The sequence below is a fragment of the Salminus brasiliensis genome, chromosome 1 (genome assembly GCF_030463535.1).
Source record: "Salminus brasiliensis chromosome 1, fSalBra1.hap2, whole genome shotgun sequence".
In the NCBI taxonomy this organism is placed as follows: domain Eukaryota; kingdom Metazoa; phylum Chordata; class Actinopteri; order Characiformes; family Bryconidae; genus Salminus; species Salminus brasiliensis.
Genome location: NC_132878.1, coordinates 19,048,388 through 19,068,358, shown reverse-complemented (window position 1 = coordinate 19,068,358; position 19,971 = coordinate 19,048,388). Strand labels below are relative to the sequence as shown.

Genomic DNA, 19,971 nt, shown 5'->3' with positions numbered 1-19,971 from the left:
CATTTGTATTGTTTGGCTTAACAAAAAGTCAATTTCAGTTGCTAACTCCACTCTTAATTGGTAGTGGCAATCATAATTGTAAGTGGGAAATATTTGGAAGCGAACAGAAGGCCTATATCTGTACAGTACCCTTACTGAGATATGCATTTGCATTAACTGCCTATTGCATTACCCCCTCATCTGTATCGTCTCCAGATGAAAAGCAACATACAGTTTGCCATAAAACGCTGTTTCTTCCTAGTCAGCGGCTTTAATGAACCCATCAACCCAATGAGTGGGGAAAAAATGAGTGCTAATTAAGCTTTTGCTGCCGTTTGCACTATAAGCCAATAAGCGGCCTAATAATTAACCTTTCAAAGATTGCTTCCGTACTGCTAAGTAAATAATATTTCAAAGAGCAATTGGTTCAGACAATTAGATGCTGTTTACCTGACCCGGATCAGGGCAAAATGGCAGCGGAAAGAAATAAAGAATAAGGGATTCTCATTATAACCTGTGATATGTCGCTGTAAATGACAGTGGAATGATAGGGTGGTTCATTCATAAATTCACACTTTAGCACTACTTCCTTGCAATGTTAATGTTAATTAACATTAGAGCCAATTCTATATGATTTATGAATAACTAATGAAGTATATGAAGTTATATAAGATGTATGGTATATATGGTCATATAACTTATATATGGTTTAGCTGATATGAGCTCTCCTTTATCATATTGGCATTTTGATAACTTTAAACACCCACACAGTGTTAAGGTCTGCTTTAAATTAAATCTGCTGTTTTCATTTATCTCAGAAATAAGAGAGTTTTTGCTTGTAAAAATCAATCACCAGATCACATTAGAACAGAAGTAAGTAAACATTAATACAGTAAGAAAAATAACAAGTTTCTCATTTTGAAGAAAGCAGTCACCAGCGCAAGGATGTGTTTAATTCCATCACTAGCTCACCTGATTTAACATCATTAAGCCCTGATTTAGCAAACCAGGTGTTGAGAACTGTAAATAATACCAGACTCCCATGAAAGCTTTGGTGATGTTTTAATGAGCACCACTTCTTTTTATATTTGTGTTATTTTTTAAACTCTAATATCAGTGTTTTACTAAGCAAATAAACTCTTATTGGCAGCTTTTAAAATCAAAATTTCAAAGGTGCTTAAAACCTTTTTACAATACTCTGTATATACATAGTCCCTTACTTTATTTAAATACAGCTGGAATTAAATATTGCAGAGGTGTCAAAATGTACCTTTCCTATCCCATACAGTCAAACATGGAGACTAAGCTGTAAAGCAGCCCATTTTTAATTCATTATTTCTTCAATGTCACAAGAACCAATTATTTTGCAAATATCCTCCCATTCAGACTGTAGTTCCCAAGTTTTTATGTTGGTTTGAATACAGACACAATACAGGACAGACAATGAGAACAATGATTGTTTACTATATATCCATTTTAAAGAAGCAGTAACAGAAATATCCTATTTAATTCTGATGGGGAAAAATGGTTTTGGGAGCGTAAGGTGGACCTTGAAGAAAAAGCAGTTAAATGAACACACCGGCATGCAGTAAATAAGAGCTTAATGCTCAGTTAAATAAGTTGTCTCAAGCTTAGTGTAGGCCGCATACTCTTTACAGAGTAGCTTTGGGAAGACACCCCTCCCAAAGGAAAGATATAATGTCCCTCTCCTCATTTTCTCTTCAGGTCAGATAGATGGGCCACATCTATTCTTAACACGGTTCAGAAATTCCAAAATCCATTAAAATTTGTTTTGTGTCAATTTATCTATTTCTTTTACTCTAGCATTATATGACAGTTATAGTGTGATAGTGGTTGTTTGCATGAGTTAGTCAATGTGCTCCTTTTTGATTTTGTATTTTCTCTATTGGAAAGTAAGTTACAAATCCTCTATAACACATCTATGCAAATGTACTAGACAGCTACTTTTAATTTGCTTAATTTAACATATTGAATATAAACAAAATACAGTACATACAAAGGCTATGGTACAAGTTATATGTCTTGCTTTGTCAGTATGTAAAGTTCAGAAAATCATAATCATCAACATGTTCATTTTAAATCAAGTTCCAGTTTATATTGAGTGGTATCTTCACATCCTCACCTTCAACAATAAGGAAAAAAAAACAATAAACCAACAAAACATTAATTAAGCTAAGACATTATTAACAATAATTAGAGCAACAACTAAAACAACTAATATTAAATTATATATAAAAAAGCAGTTCTATTTGGGTTTGTGTATGGGTGTTAAAGTCATAGCCATATGTGGTTTGATAGCATCTAACCAGGGAAAAATACCTGAGAAACTTTACTTGTGTTTGGGATCACGTAACACATTCAGAGAATGTAGAAGGCGTTTCTGACTCGATTAAACATGACAATGTTATTTTGTCTCCATTAGAGAAAGCCATTTTGAATTTCCCAACCTCTTTCTCATTGCAAGACACCACAGACGGCCAGGCCTTTACACAGAAACCTCCATGGTGTCGTGTTACTGCTGATTCTGGCAGCATTTTTCAGTCAGATCTCTTTCTTCCACATTGATAGCATGTGGCTGACTCCCTACAGTTTCTCTGCACGTTCACAAGAAACACACTTGATAGACAGAAGCCAGTGGGCAGTTGCTTGGCCATGGGTTTCTATTGTAAATGTGTTTTGCATTAATGGTTTTCCTATTGTTTTACTGAGCACATGGAATCACATCGACAAACTACAGTACACTGAAACAACTGTGAAACTGGCATTCTTATGTTGAACAGACAAGTTGCAGCTAATGTCTGCTAAACTGACCAACCGAAAAGTAACATCCCATTTACCATGTGGCCACACAGCTGGATTCTATAATGTACAGCTAGAAGTAATGTTCTATGGAAAATGCAACGCATCCATACATCATTCCTCTTATACCAGCAGATGTGCAGTCGAGTGGCATAAATGGGCTTTGGTGTTTATCAGCAGTTGAGCTCAAATAAGGCAGAACCTCAAGAGACCCACTCTGGTTAAATGAAAGTAATAATGAGAGTGTTTTAATAATCATGGCATAATAATGATATTGTCATGTTTAATCGTGTCAAAAACAGCCCTCACATTCTCAGAATACTAAAAGACACATCAATGTATGCAAAGACCTACAAAAGAGTCTTGGGGCACAGGTTCAAATGTTTTTGTCTTTGAAGACAGGACCTTTAACACTTGCAGTGTGATATGAAGTGTTATTTCTCCAGATTATTTCTCATGGTGAAATAAGTTTCAAAATTCTGTTCACTCAGTGCCTTTGTGTTTGTAAGTAAACATAATTAGATATTTTGCTATGGTTCCAATTAGATGAAGAGTTTAGTTTTCAATTTGATGAAATATGTCAGTTGTGTGCACAGTTACATTAGTAGAAAGATCACATCATAACAAGTATTAGTAGTTTGTTTGGGACATTAATAACAATTTTGTATAATTAATAATAATTTTAAATTAATTATTAATAAGTTAAATAAAGAAAGAACCTCCTATTCCAAGCCAGTTGCTATACTGTTGCTAAATGGTTGCTAGGTGGTTGTTATGATGTTTCAGCCTTATGTTCCAATTTCAGTTTTGCATTCACATACTTTACTGATAAAACCTCTACTGTCTTCTTTCCTTGATTCAGTCTGATCTGTATATTATGGTCTTAGTAAATATACTGGCAGAGCTGACTAGCCTAAGGATCCACATGAGTACCAGAGCAGACATATTGATCTGGTAATTTAATAGTGCAGCTGGCTATCAGTGGTTTGACCTAAATGCAGTTTTACTGAGCACCAGAGAATTCACACATAGTTTAAATATTATTATAACATAGATTTATTTTACTTTGAAATTTCAACTACTGGTGATGTATTCACTGTTACAGATGGATTACAGTTGTACAGATTATGTGCTAACATATAACACGCTTCAGGTTTGACTCATGTAATAACACAAGCAATCTCAGTAGTCCTACATGTGTAATAAAATGAGGGTAATTCTATTTATATGAACTGCTGCTTATCCTTTTATAGTTCTTGCAAAAAGGTAATACACAGTACAACAGTAGTAACTGCACTATTGTAAAAGTGACTACATCAATAGTAGATACATTGTTGTTGCGTAGATTATTAATGCGACACAGTTAATAGTGACACTTAATATAAAGTGAGACCAAATCTTTTTACACTGACTTCCATTAAAATTGAACTAGCATTTTTTCTTCTCCTGTAAAGTTGCTGTATTGAATATAAAAGGTTTTTACATGACAATATGTGTGTGGCTGGATTCCTACAAATTAGGAACACACTCTCATTCTTGCAGAGACAAAACCCAGCACTCATACAAGAACCACACAAACACGCACACACACACACTACTATCCCTTTACCATGTCAGTGTCACTACTGTAGTTAAGAGCTTCCAAATGAAATCGGCCAGTGATGAATGAGATAGAGGGTGACTGATGAATTGTGGTAGATAGACAGTAGATAGATTAAACTGTACATTAATATTGTGACCTCTAATCTGACCAGTGAGTGGAAGTACAAAGTAGATGTTTCTACTGAAATCTGAAATCTTGTTTGTCCAAAAATATCCAGGCACCCCTTCTAATTAGTGAACTCTGCTCATTTCAGATGCACAATGATGTTCTGACAAAGACATTAAGTTACCCACACTTGTGTTTTCATGAAAGAAATGTTAAGAGAATGGGACAGCTGTGCGAGTGAAATGTCAAGTCACTTTGCCCAGTGCCAAATGTCGGCTAGAACTATGGAACTGTGTTTTCCGCAGAGATGGAATGCCATCAAATACCTTTGGGATGCATTACAGTGACATACATGGTGCATTAACTATTCATGCGTGCTTTTATTGCATTGACTCCATTAGGAATGGGAAAGTGATGTTACAGGGGATTTCGCTTACTTGAGTGTGCCATTCTTTTAAATGAATACTTTGAAAGAATATTGAAAAGACTAACTCATCTTTTATTAAAGCGATCATACATTTTAATACACCTACAGTGTATTACACTTATTTTCAAAATTGAACACTACAGTATAATTTTAGTTCTAAATACAGATGTTATGAGCTAAGCAGTAAAATTAATTTTTGAAAGAATTTCCTGAAGGCTTATTTGGGTGTATGAGCAAAAGCAATCACAATTAATTAACTTTAAGACTTTTTAAAATTTCAATGGAAGCTCATTTCAATGAAATTTGGAATGCAAAGAACAAACATCAGATTTCAGATTATGCCAAAAAGTGAAAAAAACAACAAAAATTTAAAACAGTGTTTCTACCTAATGCCAGGCATAGGCTGAGGGAGTTTAAAGCCTCTCCAGCATTGAGTTGTGGAGCAGTGGAACTGTGTTTTCTGGAATAAAGGTGCTCCACACAATACCTCTGGGATGACTTGGGGAGTTAGTGATAAGGTGAATTAGAGGTCCTCCAACATCCTGACCTCACTAATGATCTTGTTGCTAAATACAATCAATTATAACAGTAATGCTTCAAAAATGTAGTAGCCTTCAGTTGACAGTTCCTCCTGCAAAACCAGGGTACACTCTTTTTTAAAAATAACTCTTGATTTCAGAAGTGTTGCTAGATCGGTAGGTAGGCATCAAACAATTAGAAGGGGCATGATGTGCTGCTTCATTTAAGGTACAAAGGATAATTGGAATACAGAGTGGATGATTACAAAACAAAGTTTAGCTACACATAAAAGTAAGTTCTTAATATTTAACAGCTTTGATAATGTGTGTAGCAGTGGAAGTCTGTGTCAATTAAATTTTGAATGTAAAGAGCAAATGCCAGATTTCCAATTATGTCAAAAAGTGAAAAACAACAAAAATTAAGGATTTAGCATTACAGCAACTCTTGATTTCAGAGGAAACAATGAATGAGCAGGTGTCTTGCCCTGATGTGTTTTTGACAGCAAGGGTTTCCTTCTTGCACACCTCTCTTGAAAATTAACCTTGATTAGTCTCTTTCAGGTAGTGGATGCTGCACTTTGACATCAACTGTGCCAAGAGCTTGTAGGTCCTGTGGTGACATTTAAGATTAATGGAGACTTTTTTATGCCTCATGCTAATATGACCTTACTTAGCCATGTTGGCAGTTGTTTTACTTGTGAAATATTTCCATAATAGTGGAACAGCTGCTTTCTAATTGAGATCTTTCTGGTGATACCATTCCCTTTACTCACTGTCTGAGGTTAAATAAACCATGCTCCTCCTGAATCCTGTCTAACTATATTAGAATAATTAATTGCATATATCTATTTATTATATATAGATAGATAGATCAATAGATGGATCATGGAAAAAGAATTTTAAGCAAACAAGATATTAAAATTAACCCAAACACTTTTAAAGAACTAAACTGCAAGTTAATAATAATATTAATATTAATAATAATAATAATAATAATAATAATAATAATAAAATATATATGTACTGTCATACCACAGTTAGTTTTGACTGTGCAATGTGAAAGACTGTGAGACATTGACATCAATATTGCATGAAGACTGGAGCTCTTCACTCCACCATATACACACATAAACTAGCACCAATGTCAGTGCTAACAAGACAAGTAGCTATGTTATAGTAATACTAGTAAAAGACAGCAAAAAATTAATTATGAGTTCATAAACTCAACTATTCTGACTGAAGGGCACAGTCTGATAGTGTTGTTTTACTACTTTACCTTGCGGAAGGACGATGAAGAAACAAATATTTGTTGTTGACCTCTGTATATTAAAATCAACAACAAACAGTAATGACAGAACCTGTAGTGTAATCGCTGTAATACACTTCAGATTCATGCTATAATGTTTGGGACTGGCACATTGGCAGATCTTCAGGATTCGGGCCTTGTGCCTGTGTTCACAGTACCCCAGTGCCTTTGTCTCCCATTATGTCATGAACCTGGAGTGTGATACTGTGATAAGTGCATCACATCAGTCTTAAAGAGACCTGTTCTATGTATATGAATGTATATGTTTTCTGAGTAAATCTATGAATACCTGAGAAGTAAAATGAACTAATCATTGTGTCCCAGGTAATGGGGCTACAGTAACTCACACTGTAAATATGATGTATATAATGCAGGCCCGTATGTAGGAGTAGCCAAGTACCATCAGTTTTGCTCAAACTTTGCAACTATGAATCTACACTGCAAAGTCAGCATCACTGCAGAGTCTATCTATCTCTCTCTCTCTCTCTCTCTCTCTCTCTCTCTCTCTCTGCTGTTCTGGGGTTGTTTGTCTTTGTGATTCATGGCACACCGTCATCCAGAAGTTTCCGCCAAAGCCTTAACTAGCCAAGAAAGCAAAACTTTCCTCAAAAAAAGGAAAAGAGTTTTTACCTGATGTGCGGAGGAGTAGTAAAATGGAGAGAGGAGGTAAGGTGAACAATAGAAATGTGTGTGTGTGTGTGTGTGTGTGTGAGGGGGGGGGGGTAAAAAGTGGTCAGAGAGTGTTAGTGGACATTCAAAGGGGGAGTGAAAAAATGAGAGAAATGAGGGAGCAAAGATAGCTATGGGGATTGCCAGTGAGAGAAAGAGAATGTTCGAAAGAGAGAGTGAGAGAGGGGGAGAGAGCTCTGTGGAGATTAAAGGATTGATGCAGAGAAAGAAGAGGGTGTGCACATAGAGAGAGAGAGAGAGAGAGAGAGAGAGAGAGAGAGAGAGAGAGAGAGAGAGTTCACAGGGTTATTTGTGTTCCTTGCACTTGTTTACACATCATTTTGAATAGACATAAGTTCTCATCCCTCAGAGGAAAGAAGTTTGGATGCTCTTCCAGGTTGCTGGCAAAGCTCGTCAATGTTTTATCCCTTTCTCTTCCTTGTTCCCAAGCCTCAAATGTAAGAGTATACACACCTCAGTGTTGCCTAGCTGAGTGTAAACCCCTTTCATGAGAACAATAGAGAGGCTAAAAGACCAGCAACACTCTGAAAAATAAAGGTTTCGTTGAGCGATGCCAGAGAAGAAGGCACCCAAAAGAACCATTTCTGTAATAGAGATGTGTGAGCATTGTTAGAAATCGGTAGGCTGCATTCAGCTAGACATTTCTACACTTCCACAGTACACACTCCAGCCACAGGGGGGTCTTTCTCTTCGTGAGATCTCTATAAGGAGGAACCGGAATGTCTTCAGACAAAGTTCTGAGTGTTTGAATTGAAAGCTCATGCAGGAAGGAGACCTGGTGGTACTCAAGGAACTGGTGCTGAGAAACCTCTGAATCCCTCTCCGAACCAGCTGGGAATTGTTGCATTCTTGTGTTGTATTTATCTACCTACCTTGACGTGCTTGAGCTGTTCGGCCACAGAGTCAGTGCTTGGGTTCTTTTAAGAGCTTCTGTTGAGATGGATGGACACTTCTCAGCTCACATTTACTTGTTGTAGCCTTTTAGAAGGCGGGCCATTTAGTACACCTTAATTCTGTGTTGGGTACGTGCAACACATAGTCCTCAGGCTGTGGACCCCTAGCTTGACAGCCTTAAACTACCTGTAGGCAATTGTGTTGGTGGGTAACTAGTCGTTCATAGCACTTGATGAAATGTTCTTTACCAATTGCTTTATACTCACATCTCTATTACAAACATTGTACAATGGCGGTTCTTCTATTGCATTGCTCAAAAAACCTTTTGAAGCACCTCTCTCCCTCTCTGGTGTACATAATCTTACACTGGGAATTATCAAAGTCGTCATTTCATCAAAATCATTCCATCCATTCCAGTGTGCTGCCTTGTTAGGGCTAGATCTCAGTCAGTAATATTGCTTCACATAGAGTTATTCAATTGTGGACATGCTAGCTGAGTGAAATGAATGGATGCAAGTAGGAAAACAAAGATTTTTTTTTCATGGCCTGGTCTTCTAGCTAAGCTCTTGCGTGTGAAATTCAAGGTACTTGACTCTTGGATGCCCTTGTCCACTTAGACTTCAAAAAAGTCCTTGACGCTATCGTATGGGCCATCAACACAATCCTTCCCAAAAGTTCAAGTCAAAGCAGCATTATGTGAGAATCGATTTATTGCTCTTGGGCTCCCCCTATATTCTGGAAGTATAGTTTGTGGTTTGAGCCACCCTTAAAAAAGGACACGCTTTACACATGCATTTATGGACAAGCCGAGAGATACAGAACAGTCACTACAAGTGAAAGAAGCATGTGGACTGATGAGGTACAGTCAACTGCAGGATTTTACATGAGAGTTGGATTGTTCTGCTTTCTTTACCAAAGTTACATAGTGCAGTTAGTAGCATGTCAAACCCATTTTTATGTTTATATATATTTTTTTTTTCATTTAAATCACTGTTTTTTTTAGTGGTGAGGGATTGAACTGAGGGCAGAACTTTGATGAATTTTCCTGAAAAAATGACAGAAAAGCTTAAAAAAAAAAAAAACACTACTGTTGCAAACGTCTACAGTTGCTAAAACTGCTGATACAGCTTCAATACTTTACCAGCTTGCTAGTTAGTAAAGGCTACAACAATAACAAAAATAATGATTATACACCACAGTGTCAAGCAAAAGCTTATAGCCAGACGAGTTTTCAGTTAGGTGCAACCTCACAAAACAATGTAATGTTTTATGTTACAGCATCCTGACATAAACATTACCTTACTGAGCTCTAAAATAACACAATGTTTCTATACAAACTGTGCAAAATAATTCACAACAATACACTTTTATTCACATATTTACTGACTAAAATAGTAGATCTCCACTGGGGGTCTCAAATAAATTAATAAATAAAAAAAGATTTCTTTGCAGATCTGCTGTCAAGGTAAAAAACCTTCAGTGTCTCCGAAATGACTGTTTTACAGGCAAATGGCAAACCTTCTTAAAATTCAATGGTAATTAAGTTAAAAAATATGATATAACTAGTCATTTTGGAGCATTTCTAGTGGTCCATTCATCGTGATATTTGAACACGATATAAATAACAACTCTCAGATTCAAATTATGTCAAACACTAAAAAACTGCAACAATGACACAGGATTGTTGCCCTACATCGACCTGCAGATATAATGAGAACTTAACAGACACAGATAATGGCATTGTGTTAAAAGGCATTAACATATATTTAATAGTTTCTATTTCTATGCCTGCATTTAATTAGCTGTCATCAGGACAATCCAAATGAGGCCCAAGAGTTTGGGAGGAGAAAAACCTCTCTTTCTCATTGTCACAGATAATTATGCATGCATTGCCACAAAAGTCATGTTGCACTAATTTGGTCTAACTCTTTGTTAGAACAACATCATTGGACATTCTGAGACACATACATCCCCCCTCCCTTGCACACACTTTTGTCCCTGCCTTCTTTCACTCCTTGCTGTTAGTCCATCTACCTGTCCAGATTAATCTCCTTGACATCAACTTAATAGAGTCCCTGAGAAGCTATAAATGAATTTCAACAGTTCCACTGTTAAGTTTTCTCCTTAATTCTAAAAAGTCCATTAGCTGGGCGCTCTGCTGTATCTCCTTCATACATTTATATTTATGTCCCATAATTTCATTTCCCATAATGCCGCTTTACCATCTCTGAAGCCACAGTGTACTGTATTTGAGCAATTTTCTGTGACACATTTGAACCATCTCCTGCCTACACACTACATTTCACTGGGTACACATCTTAAACATGCAGGAATTAGCTTCATATCTGTTGAAAAAACAAGTTTGAGTCAGTTTGAAATTCTGATATACAATAAGTATATAATTTTTCTTATCATTACAATTGAGATTGTTGTACTTCCAGTTGCACCTCCAAAATTTTACTTTCAAAACATTACTTTCAATGCACGTTATTGTACCAAGATTGTATGTCAAGTATTTGTGGGCTATTTCTGTAGGTCAGTTCATTATAAAATCTTGCAGTGTAGAAATAATAAGGACAGGTTGTAATAAGTGTCATTGATGCATAGCACCAACAGATATTCAAGCATCTACTTGTGGTGAATCTTCAGCAGGTAATGCCCTAAATGAATGAATGAATGAATGAATGAATGAATGAATCTCATGTCTCCTGTACATTTTTGCCATGTAATCACTAATTCCAGTATCTCTGATAACAGTAAGTTTAGACATTAAAGGTTGAACTGAATGTGCCCCTAATATACATTACTAAAATACCTGTGCATTAGTACTGTAGTGTTTTAATACCATAGAATATAATACTATTGTGGACCTACAATCTGGTAATATTTAATGAGCCAAAATGCTAAAATAGTAATATGTTTAAAATTTTAAATCTAAAAATGTTCTTTATGTATTTACTTACTGTCTCTCTCTCTCTCTCTCTCTCTCTCTCTCTCTCTCTCTCTCTCGGCAGGAGTGGGTGACAGCCACAGATCTTTTGATCTCTTTGAACAGGCTCAACACGTTTGGAGATGAGTTTTTTAAGGATGCCAAAGTGCTGCGCTCCTACTTTTATGCCATCTCTGACTTCTCTGTGGGGGGCAGGTGACACACACTTACACACAAACACACACACACAATGTGCGATGATGTTGACATATGACCTATAAAATCAGATTAAAATTGACATATAATGTAAAACAAACACACACCCACACACACATACACAGGTTTTTATGAAGTGCCAAGGTGAGAGGTGATACTGTATGTACAGTATGTCCCAAGTATCTGTACATAATAAGGGTAATGCTAAAACTTTTCTTACCTAGACAGATTTCACATAGACATCCACTTAAAGTGTTTATGTGCCTTCAAGGCTGATTATGCACTCATCAGGCAATTTATTAGGAATACCTGGACGCATACTAGTTCATGCAATTATCTAATCAATCAATCATGTGACAGCAGTGCAGAGCATACAGTCATGTAGAAATAGCATGCTTTAGATATTGTTCCATCAGAATAGGGAAAAAATTGCATGATTATTAGTGCCACACAAACTGGTTGATCTCCTGGGATTTTTAGCATAACAGTATCTAGAGTTTACTCAGAATGTTGTTCTAAAGCACACCAAAGACCTTCCAGTGAGTGACAGTTTTGTCGATGGACATGCCTTGTTCATGAGGGATATCAACAGAGAATGGACAGACTGCTTTGAGTTGACAAAGGCTATGATAAACCATGAGGTCAATGGGCTACAACAGCAGAAGGTCACATCGTAGTCCACTTGTCTCAGCCAAGGACAGAAAGCTGAGGCTGCCATGGGCACAGGCTCATCAAAACTGGACAGTTGTAAACGGGAAAAACATAGTCTGGTTTGATATATCTTAATTTCTGCTGAGGCACACTGAATGGCCAGAATTTGGAACCAACAGCATAGACCATATTTGACTACGCTTGACCCAACCTGCCTTATGTCAACAGTCCAGGCTGGAGGAGGTAGTGTAATGGTGTTTTCTTGGCACATTCTAGGCATGTTAATACCAGTCAATCATCACTTGAATGCCACAGCCTGTTTGAATATTGTAAGTGTCTATGTGCATTCCTTCATGGCCACAGTTAAGCGATCTTCTAACGGCTATTTCCAGCATGAAAATGCACCAAATAGACGTCCTCTCAGACTGGTTCTGTGAATATAAAAAATGAGTTCAGGGCTTTTCAGTGGCCTTCATAATCACTGGGTCTAAATCTAGTAGAACACCTTTATGATGTGGTAGAAAGTAGAAAGTTCCCCAAGACAGTTTGCAGGGACTTCAAAATGAACCAGAATTTCAAAGGAATGTTTCCAACATCTTGTGGCATCCATACCATGAAGAATTGGGGCTGTTTCGAGAGCAAAAGGAGTTAGTATATAGTATTACTGTAGTATTCCTAATAATGTGCCTGATGAGTGTATGTAAGGGATCTCTGTTCTGACTTGCTGATTGGTATTGTACTGTGTCTCATTCAAAAAGGTTTCCAGGCTAAAACACTTCTTAGCAACAATCTTTCTAAATCCAGCAACAGGCCAAGCTGATATAGACTTAATTGATGGATCTGCAGTATGTAAATATTTTTTTTTTCCGCAGCTTTAGGTTGCGTAGAGTGTATGTGACTGAATGTCCCCATAGACTGGATATGTTATGGATTTTAAAATTTAGTAATGTTCATATACAACATACATACTAATTCTTATTAATTCTTTTAATTCTTAAAAATGTAAGGGGCTTTTATAAAAAAGCACAGCGCCTTTTTATTGATTGTTTTTCCAATACCTCAACACACAACCTAAGTAACATGACAGTTGGATTAAAAATGTGAGTTTATGCTAAACTTGCTCCCACACACACAGACATACATACCAAAGGGAGAGCGACTACCTTCTGGCAAAAGCCTACAGTTCGTTCTGCAGGAAGAGCAAAGCTTGTTTGAGTTAATGTGTTTGCAATGTAAACAGGATTTGGATAGAAAGAGAGAATGCTGTCTGTGGTGGGAAGTTGGGGGCCGAAACATTGCTGTGTGTGTGTGTGTGTGTGTGTGTTTATATGTGTGTGTGGTGGGAAATGGGGAGTTGAGGAGTAAGATGGTGGACATGTGTGTGCGATTATGCTGATTTATTTGGCACCTCAGTTATCAAAGCGCACTGCTATCAAAGAACATCCAACACATGCTAACACTATGGGAGTACATACACCTCTTTCCTAATGGCCCTCTGTTCCCTGTAATCATATAGCAACATTCCCTAGTTTGAGCCAAATCTGTGTCTGCAGCATCTGTAGCTCACGGTCGATTAGCACGGACAGTCAATTCCGACTTGTTTCCCTGCACTTAGGAAAGAACTGAAAACCTGTTGACTCAAAACAAACGCAATAGATCAATGGGCAGATGCTCCAGCTGGAGTATCCCTTTAAATACTCAAGTGCCAACAAAGTTTTAATACCTCTAACTTGTGTTTTAAGTCTGAGTACTGTTGTTTTTTCCTGTCCAAAATAACACCAATGTTTTTGACACTGCACTCAGATCATTATCTCTCTTCAAAAACACAGATGTAAGTGTAACGGGCATGCCAGCGAGTGCATGCCAAATGTGGACGGCCGTTTGGCGTGTGTGTGTCAGCACCACACCGCTGGGATGGACTGCCAGCGATGTGGCCCTTTCTACCAGGACCGCCCGTGGGCTCGCGCCACTGCAGACTCTGCCAACCAGTGTGTGAGTGAGTACTGATGTTTTTTATATAATACTGCAGGTGTATCATCAGTACGTATCACCATCAATTCCAAATGTGTCTGTTCTGTTTAATTTGCTGAGATTCTGTGTCTTTGCAACCACACCAAATGTCAGGAGCCTGTCCACTCCACAAATGTAAAGTAGCAGGAAAGGGTTCTTTGAGTGATGCTATATTTTTTACCTACCTTTAAATAGAGGGATATGTTGAGAACCCTCTCAGCATATTTGAAAAATATACATTAGGGGGTTGATAACAAGCGTACAGACACAGGGCTTAGTGAGAAGCAGGTTTTGCTGATCAATTCATTGCCGTGATGACCAGTGGGAGCATCCATATTTGGTAGCTTGCCGCCCACTGCTTTGTAATGACACAGCAGAACCATTTTGTTTGCTTCTGGATGGTTCATAAGCCAGGTTTGGAAAGGCAAATGTGTAATTTATGAGCAATAAAAAAACTTTATACAAGTAAGGTATAAGGTGTGTTGGTCCACTATTCAGTTCCTCATTCGAAAAACTATGGAACTTACATATACAAAGGGTTCCTTGTGCAATAACACACACGAACCATGTTTATTTCCTTAAGAAACTGTGGTAAAAAGAGATCTCTAACTTTTTTACAATTTAAAGGTTGAATACCAATGTAAGGGTTCTATCTGGGCCCTTAACCTCTTGCTCAAAGGCCCAACAGTGGCAGCTTCTCAAGCCTAGGTATTAAACCTACAACCCTGTTATCAATAGCCCAGTGCTCTAACCACTGAGCCACCACTGTCCCTGACATTGTGCACAGAAACCCTGTGAGTGAGTAGTGAGTAAGTTTTTAGATGTGCATTTAAAAAAGGCTGCAGATTAAGTGGTTAAAATAGGTCATAAGTCATTACTAGAAATTCATACTAGATATATTTTGTAGAAATATTAAAAGCAAACTGTTTCAAATTTCAGATGTTAAGGAGACTCTTTAACCAGACTAGGAAATTGGTGTCACTGAAATCCCATTGTTAGAGTTAATTAGCCATCCGAAGTCAGGACATGTTAGGCTATTTCTGTTACTGAGTTCAATTTGATCATTAAAGAAAATGATGCAATTCTCCAGACAGTGAATATATATGCTCTGGCTTTAGTGACCCATACTGGCCCAATGTAAGGTCAGGCTATGTTTGGAATGCCCTGCGGTAAACTGGACATTGTGGGTGTGTGTCTAGGGACTGCCTCTTTTTTTCGCAACATTTTGCAGCAGTTACTCTCACTGTTCATATCCCAACAGAACTGTGGAAAGACATTAGAGCAAGCTCAGGTCCTACAGTGCTAAAGTCATTAACTGCATTGCACAATTTGCATTATTTACACTGTTAATCAAAAGTTTAGGGACATGTTTTAAACATTAAAATGATTTACCAACAATTGTCTGCAATGGTTCCTGTCAGAATATTATGACCATCCCTGGTTTGAAATGAACTTTGCCCATTATATCAGCTCCACTTGCCATACAGGAGCACTTTGTAGTTCTATAAGGACAGACTGTAGTCCATCTGTTTCTCTGCATACTTTGTAAGTCTTCTTTCATCCTGTTCTTCAATGCTCAGGACCACCACAGAGCAGGTAGTATTTGGGTGGTGGGTCATTCTCAGCATCACAGTGATGCTGATGTGGTGGTGGCGTGTTAGTGTGTGTAGCGTTGGTATGAGTGGATCAGACACAGCAGTGCTGTGTCCACTCACTGTCCACTCTATTAGACATTCCTACTTAGTTGGTCCAGAAGCTCATCTGATGCTGCACAGTTTGTGTTGGTCCTTTATCAGTAGTGACAGGACACCTGTCTGGATATTTCTGGATAGACTGGTGGACTGTTCTTAGTTCAGCAGTGATGCTGAGGTGTTTAAAAACTCCAGCAGCACTGCTGTGTCTGATCCACTTGTACTACCACAACACACACTAACACGCCACCACCATGTCAGTGTCACTGCACTGCTGAAAATGACCCACAACCTAAATTCTACCTGCTCTGTGGTGGTCTTGTGGGGTCCTGAACATTGAAGAACATGGTGGAAGGAGGCTAACAAAGTATGCAGAGAAACATGATGGACTACAGTCCATAATTATAGAACTACACAGTGCTCATGTATGGTCAGTGAAGTTGATATAATGAACCATGTTCATTCCAAACCAGGGGTGGTCATAATATCCGGATATAACTGTGTATTTTGCTGCACTCGTGTCACATGAACAGGTAAATGGCTTCTTCAGAAGCATCATTAGGAAAGGCCAAGTGGTGCAAATTTCAATGTTTTATAAACATTGAGATTTCTCACTTACAAAGGAGTAATCAATAAGAAGATAGCAAAGTATTTTCAGGTAGCTGTTTCTTTAGTTTGTAATGTAATTAAACAATAGCAATTAATAGAAATGATTGGGGTCCAAGAGTCCAAGAGAACCATTTGTAGGATTGCTATTTTTACTGTAAAAGATCTTTAGAGCTGTAGCACACTCTGCAGTGATGCTGCTCTGTTCTACACTGCTGCGATACCTATACAGATTTGACCTTCATGAAAGAGTCATGAGAAAATCCTCACCACAAAATTCAGCATGATAAGTTGAAAACAAGCAATGAATTAAGCATTTTAAAATAGAACTTTTTGGCAACAATGAACAAAGATGTGTCTGGAGAAAAAAGGGTGTGATGTAAAGAACACCTTTCCAACTGATAAGCACAGGGGTGGATTGATCAGACTTGTGTTGCAGCCAGTAGCATGATGAATATGTTTTGATAGAAGGAAGAGTGGATTCTGTTAAGTAATAATTAAGTAATAGTAATAAAGACATTAGGAGAGAGTGGGGAAACAAGTCCCTGCGTCAGATCTGAAAAAGCCTTCCATCCTTTCACATAGAAAAGACAGCTGAACACTGTAATTCTGAAGGGATGAGGAGCTTATCAAGAACCTCTTCCTGAGAAAAGCAAAGAGACAAGAAGGAAGAACATTTGTTTAAAGCAAAAAGAAGCTGCTAGTATTTGCAGGACAAGGGACTGACCACCCCAGAGTTTAGACCCCGACATCATTGGGTATGCTTGGGATGACTTGGATGGCGAAAAGCGAAAAACTGCCATCCCACTTACAATTCCAGTCCTGCCCATTGCTGACACAGTCATTCAGTTATGCTAGTTGTATAATAAATCATTAGCAATACACACACACATAAACCAGAGGTCACCAAGTCAAACATCAGCTAGAGGGGTATAAAGTCCACCCAGCTTTGAAGCTGTGAAGCAGTGACATAAGCAAATGTGAAATCTCAAACACTCAAACACACTGAAATAAAAAAGAAATGTGGACAAACCTGTGGCGTCCATCTCTGGCTTAGCAACTATATCAACACTCAACCCCCAAAGCAGGGTAGTGGTGTTGTTATTGTTGTTTTTTGTCTTATCTTGAATAAAATCCACCAAAGCATTGTTTGTTTCATGATTGGATGGGGTAATTCACACTAATACGTTGTTTAGCGAGGTGGGTGTGTGCGTAGTCGGATGTGCAAGCTTGTGTCTCTTGCTTATCTGTCTTGCCATTATGCTATGTGGTTTTCCAAAAAGAGGGAGGCAGTAAGTGACTGATCTGATAAACCTAAAAAGCAGCAACAACAAAAAACACAGCCTGTTAATTGTTTTAATTGGCCATTATATTAAGTCACGTTATTTTGATTAACCCGTTTTCTGTGGCCAACAGATGGCTTTTTGCAAGCGACTGTTGTTCCTCCGACTAAAAAGAAGGATTTACGTTTTGCTTAACTAAAAGCGCTGCTAAATGGCAGCGAGGGCGGCGTAAGAAGGTGCTTTGTGTAATGTATGCGCAGTCGCAATAAGAATTTGCATCATTATTGGCTTTCATTTGTAAAGCAGGCACTGTTAGTTTGGTGCCATATGCTTCTCTCTTGTTGGGGTGTGTGTGCATGTTAATTGATGGAAAGTGGTGGTTTTTAACTCCCCAGTGTGGGTACTAGAGCGAGAGAGAGAGAGACAGAGCGAGAGAGAGTGGGAGAGTGAAAGAAAAAGAAGCTCAAAGACTTAAAAAGCTAAAAAACAAAACCAGCTGAGTTAAATTAACATTAGCATTAGAATTAGTGACAGAGAAAAGAGGAAAGAAATGGCCTATACTTTATCTACTGGGAATAAATATAGAGTGATTCTACTGGGTTGTCATGATCATTTGACTAAGCTCAGATTTTTAAATAAAAATAAAATAATTAAAAATTACTATTTCTTTGAAATGGTAAACATTTGTTCTCATGCAATGCAATAAATACAGGTTCTACAGAGAAGAACCACATTTGGTTCATCCACACTTACACATCTCTATTACAAACTCTATTGGTGCTTTATGGATCCAAAAGTGTTTTTTATGGAATTGCTCAAAGAACACATTTTAAGAGTGTGGGCAACTTTGACAAAAACCAAATTGTTTGGGTCACAGGGTTGTGGGTACCCAAGAATCATTAATTCACATGGCTAGCAAAGTCTGTCTCTTAGGCCGAACCACCAGAATGGCTACTAAAGGAACTTTTTATGGTGCAGTTCAGTTCATTTTTATTGTATCAATAATCAATAATCCAACATCAGTACATCAGAGCTCATTAATTCTTTGTCACTGATTGGTGTAGGAAACTGTCCTCATAACAGTCTGTCTTAATCTGTAATTTTTTTTGGAGGTCAATATGCCTTCCTTTATTAAGTGTCTTCTTTGAGACATTAGAATAGGAATAGGAATCTGAATGTGCAATGACCTTGAATACTGCGGTGCAGAATGCTGTAACACAGGTCCTACTCTGCGTTTATGTAAAGGGGTTGTAAATGATCAGTTGTTTACATCAGCTGTCAAATCCTAATTTACTTATATTGCAACAGACTAGCTGTAAGTTGTTAACCATGACTTGCCTAAAATGGTTTCCTAAAAAGGCCCTTTTTTCCCCCACAGTCTACATTATTTTTTTTTAATTTTTAAGTTATTTTACTCAACACTTCTGGCAGTTTGCTGCCTAATTTGTACTATTTGAGGTCAACAGACTATGTACCATTGCAAGTTATTCATTAGAACTAAATGTAAATAAAAACAATGGAAAATTGGGAATGTTCTAAAACTTTTGAGCCGTAGTATATATCCAGTTGTCTAAGCGTTCCAGCACAAACACACCTTTTCTTCCAACCTGAAAGCATCACTGCATGCATGATGAAACCATACTCAACGCTTTCATGACATTGACAAACCTTATCCACTTGCTAGAATACCAAATCCTTCTACTATCAGACTTCCCTGGGGAGCTTTGTAATTATTGTATTAGTGGCCTGTGTACTTCAAATACAAAAGAATGCTTGTTATGGTTTAATAAGCAGCTATGTACTGGGATTAGGAATCCTTCCGGAGTGTACTGAAGAATGGCCTTCCTTCAATGTCAGGCAGAGACAGCATGGCCCACTGGGGAGTGATAATCGCCCAGTTATTGCGGACTAAAGAGACAGAGACAGGCAGATTTGGAATAAAATGGGTCATTTCCCACAATACCCCCCCCCCCTCCCTCAGGTGGCTCATGCATAATATGTTGCCTTTGAGGATTGTGATTGGATAGTAGAGCTTGAATAATTTACTGTTGCGCACATGCCAGTGTTACAGAGAGAGAGAGCTATTCAAAGATATGAGGCTTTTAGAGGCAATTACCCATATTGTTGCTGTAGCGCAAAAACTCACATCTACAAAACGCCAACTTTACAGCAAAAACTTTCAATGGAAGTCCATTCAGTGGAAGCATTTCCATTTGTCCATTCATCATGAATCTACATGACAG

General features: G+C 37.8%; 1 protein-coding gene across 2 annotated transcripts in view; it reads left to right on the top strand.

Annotated features, from left to right (window-relative positions):
* lamc3 (laminin, gamma 3) overlaps nucleotides 1-19,971 on the top strand; it is a 161,336-nt gene that overhangs the window by 44,003 nt on the left and 97,362 nt on the right. For both annotated transcript variants that reach the window (XM_072674061.1, XM_072674054.1), the window contains 2 exons: nucleotides 11,357-11,487; nucleotides 13,968-14,134. In XM_072674061.1, the coding sequence (XP_072530162.1) occupies nucleotides 11,357-11,487; nucleotides 13,968-14,134 (298 nt within the window). The remainder of the gene's footprint in view (nucleotides 1-11,356; nucleotides 11,488-13,967; nucleotides 14,135-19,971) is intronic.